Source organism: Agrilus planipennis, unplaced genomic scaffold, assembly GCF_000699045.2.
Source record: "Agrilus planipennis isolate EAB-ADULT unplaced genomic scaffold, Apla_2.0 scaffold2022, whole genome shotgun sequence".
NCBI lineage: Eukaryota > Metazoa > Arthropoda > Insecta > Coleoptera > Buprestidae > Agrilus > Agrilus planipennis.
Window position 1 is genome coordinate 134 of NW_020440679.1, and position 3,953 is coordinate 4,086.

At 34.1% G+C, this 3,953-nt stretch overlaps 1 protein-coding gene across 1 annotated transcript; it reads right to left on the reverse strand.

Moving 5' to 3' along the window:
- Positions 1-1,754: 1,754 nt before the first annotated feature.
- Positions 1,755-3,638, reverse strand: LOC112906118 (myosin-K heavy chain-like; the record flags this gene model as incomplete). The annotated part of the gene is made up of 4 exons (XM_025979788.1): positions 3,496-3,638; positions 3,332-3,435; positions 2,046-2,289; positions 1,755-1,913 (listed from the first exon to the last, which is right to left on the reverse strand). Coding segments are annotated over exons 1-4 (613 nt in total), but the record flags the coding sequence as incomplete, so codon positions are not given.
- Positions 3,639-3,953: the final 315 nt, after the last annotated feature.

Sequence of the window (3,953 nt, forward strand, 5' to 3'; positions counted from 1 at the left end):
AGCTCTTGTATAAATAAGGTAAAATGTTTACCGAACGTAGAAGTTATACACATTTTTAGGTCGAATCTATTTTTTTAACCACGCCTATAGTTGGAAGTAATGTTCGGCTCTCATCTTGCCACTAGTGTATATTGTCGTGAACGAAATTAAATGAGAGGTAGAGGTAATTTAGAATGACATGAACCTTGGCCAGTGAGAAAACTCTACTCGTTTATTGATTTCTACATTTGTAGAGACAGAGAGGGAAAGACAAAATGTTTTCCGAACGTACAATATGAATGGGCAAATACAAGAAGAGTACTGGGATTAAGTCAGGAATCATAGAACGATAATTGGGATAGGAAACTGATGTTATTTAATGTTATTGTGAGGAGCATAGTGTTTTATGAGGTGAAACTATGGGAATAGGAGGAAAAGAAGGAGATAGAGGTTTTATGTTGTATCAAGTGGGCTTTGTAATTAGAGAGAAGATAGGAGATATGTGAGTAGATGCGTTAAAAGGGATAGTAAAATATGAGGGAGGCTGGAAGTGGGGAATATCAGGGAGAAGTATTGGAAATAGGGACGAAAGGTAGATAAGAGGACTTTGAATAGCTTAAAAATTAGTCAGGAGCAGGTGTCAGGGAGTAGTTTAGGAAAGGGATCGATATAAGGGAATCGATGAGGACCAGAATCATGGGTTAATATAAGTAATACGAAAAATAAGTGCTAGAAATGTAGAAAATAACTTCATGTTTCAATAATGTTTAATGAATGCGATAAGGCCCGCATCTCGCGCACCTGATGGTCCATGTCATTCTAAACTACCTATACATGTATATGTGTAGAAAATATAAAATTAATTTTGAATAACAAACGTATTAGAAGGAAAAACCAATAGTAAATATAAATTAAAAATATTATTAGAGCACCAAATACGTTTATTATTTAATACCTGTCGATACTGTGTAGTAGTCAAAGGAGGGTTCAAACTCGATATTCCCCAAGTTCAAAATTACAGCGAGTACAGTGAGTATTTCGTTCAGTTCTTTTATTTTTAATATTTCCATAGCTTCTAGAGTATCGTCGTAAGTGGACTTTAAGTAGTTTGCTAGTTTGGGTACTATTTTGTATTCTACATTTTTATCCAAGTGAAGACTTTTGAGAGTTTCGTCATCTAAACTTTCCAACATCTGTTAGGATTTAAGAAATTAAAATAAACAATCAAAGTTAATTACAATAAAATTTTTGGTTACATATAAAGGTATATGTTTGGAGCACGGCATTGTACGGGTGCGAAACATGGGCAGTAGGCGCGGCGGAAAAGAAAAGGTTAGAAGCGTTCGAAATGTGGTGTTATAGGCAGATGATGAGGATATCGTGGGTAGAAAAGGTTAGAGATGAAGAGGTATTGGAAAAAATAGGAGAACAGAGGACTCTATGGAAGTCAATAAAAAATAGGCGGGATAGGTTGGTAGGACACCTTCTTAGGCATGAGAAAGTCTGGTCAGAGACATATTAGAGGCAGAAACAGGAGTTAGGAGGGGTAGAGGTAGACCTAGATTAGATTAATGTTCGCAGATAGTTAAGGATGTGGGTTGTTCTAGTTTTAGGGAGATGCGAAGATTAGCTCAGGATAGGAAAGAGTGGAGGTACGTGTTCAACCAGTCTTAGGACTGACGACCTTATGATGATGATGATGATACATTATACATAGGTACGTTAAAAAATAGTCACGACGAAGATTATAAAAATATTAATAAAAATTTTTATACTATTAANATTTCCTTCGCCTTTATTCTGAAACGAAACGCGTGATTTTTCCAACATATATGTTTGAATGAACGCTCCTACAATTTGATTGTTTTCATATTGTAACTGCATCAATTTTCCAAAGCGAGAGCTATTGTTATTGCACCCAGTAGCAGCATTCCCTTTAAAATAAGATTTTTTGACAGTTTTTTGGTCATATTCTCTAATTAAAAATTTCGACAAATTAAACTGTGAAAATACGATAAATCATGAATAATTAAGAGGAGAGGGGGGAACGTATTTGCTGTATTTACCAAATGCTGTTAGTAATGGTACCGAACACCACGTTTGCCACAAGACAGAACACGAGGGATTCCCCTGTGCGTAACTCTGCTTGTCGGCAATGTGTTTAATCGCCAGGCAGGCGGAAAACGTTTTCCCGGACCCGCTGTCACCGGAAATAACAATCGCTTGGTTAGCATTTCCGATTTCGTTCGTTAATCTGAACCAGACCCTCGAAATCACTGCATTTACTGACGGTTTTCTACTGTCAGCATTCTGTGAAGAGAAATAAATTACAATTTATTGTCAACATAGTTGTAAAAAGTATTGTTTGAAATCTAACATAATATGTGACATCTTGTATATATGTATACAGATACAGGCTGTCCCGAAATCGTAGTAAAATTCTAGAAGTAAAAACGTGCTTAAAATAAACGCGGAAAAGCACCTTTTACAACTGTATTAATTAACTGACTGACACACAGACAGTTACCGAAGTCTTACCGAGGCCCTCGTCTTTATGGAATTAGTTTTAATGATGATACTTGACGACAAATTCAAAGTTATTCACAAATAATAAATAAAGTTATTCATAAATAATTGGAAAATTTTAATAAAAGACAGCATATTTGCAGCTTTTTTAAGACTATTAAGAAATTCAAATAAGCATTAGTAAGTACAATTACTACGTAATAAAGTTAGATTGCTGCAAGAAGGCGCGAGGCCTCTGCAAGAGCGAGGCCCCGGGCGGTTGCCCTGCTCGCCACCCCCAAAGGCCGCCCCTGGTGCTGTTAACTCAGGGCAAAGTAGTATTACCTAATTAGTATCAGAAATTTCTTGTGTGAAGTGTACGATGTGTTGCATACCTATTTACAAACGATTCCTATAAATTTAATTTTTTGAACAATTCTTAACACAAAGAAAGTGAACTTCGACGTCAAAACACAGTATCTCTAGTATATTAAAGCAATTATGAGTGCTGTCAGGACAGTGCAAAGTAGTATTACGTGCGTTAGTATCAGCAATTTCTTATGCTGAAGTGTACGATGTGTTGCATACCTATTTACAAACAATTCCTTTAAATTTAATTTTTCAAACAATTCTTAACACAAAGAAAGTGGTTAAACAAATTGTTCACAAAAGTCGAAACAATTTCGAGCTCATAGTGACTGGTAGGGGGGAAGAATTAGTCAACTTTTAAAATAATTAACGAAAACATGTTTAAACATCAAAATTTCACACTCACATTTTCGGAATTCTAATAAGTTTATCACTTTTATTTATCTGGTATATTAATAAGGGTTAATGTTGCACAAACCTCGCACCCGCTGTTTTCTTCAAAGGGATGGACAGCCACCAAAGTTTGGCCAGCCCAAGTATAAAATTTCCTTTCTAGATAACGTTGCCCCATATATTTTACAACTGCGTGATATATAACATATTTTTTTTCAATTTTTCTATTTTTTATTTTGAAAAGCTTACCTTTTTCTTCCGATATATTACTCAATTCTAAGATATCTTCCGTTTTAAATTCGTCTTTGGACGTATCGTTTTGAAAACTGTTATTATGATCATTTTCTCCGAGCATTTTAACTAAAAATTATTGATTGATTAATATTAATCGGTTATTTNTGTAGAACCAATTTATATTAAGTCCAAAATATATAATGATATCCGTTTTAATTGTTATTTGATCTAAAAAAAAAATGCAATCCCAATATTTCTTAAAATAATGTTAAAAATACCGTGCGTTTAAAACAGGTAATCATTCCCTATTTTTCTACCCTTAGAGGTAATTTTTTTTCAAATTTAAATCAGACAAATAAAAAAAGAATCATCAGAATCTGACTTCTGTAAAAAGTTATGCGTAGTTATACAAACATAAAAAAATATATAGGGGTAGACTTGATTTTTTTTTGGCAAAAAAGCGTTTAATTTAT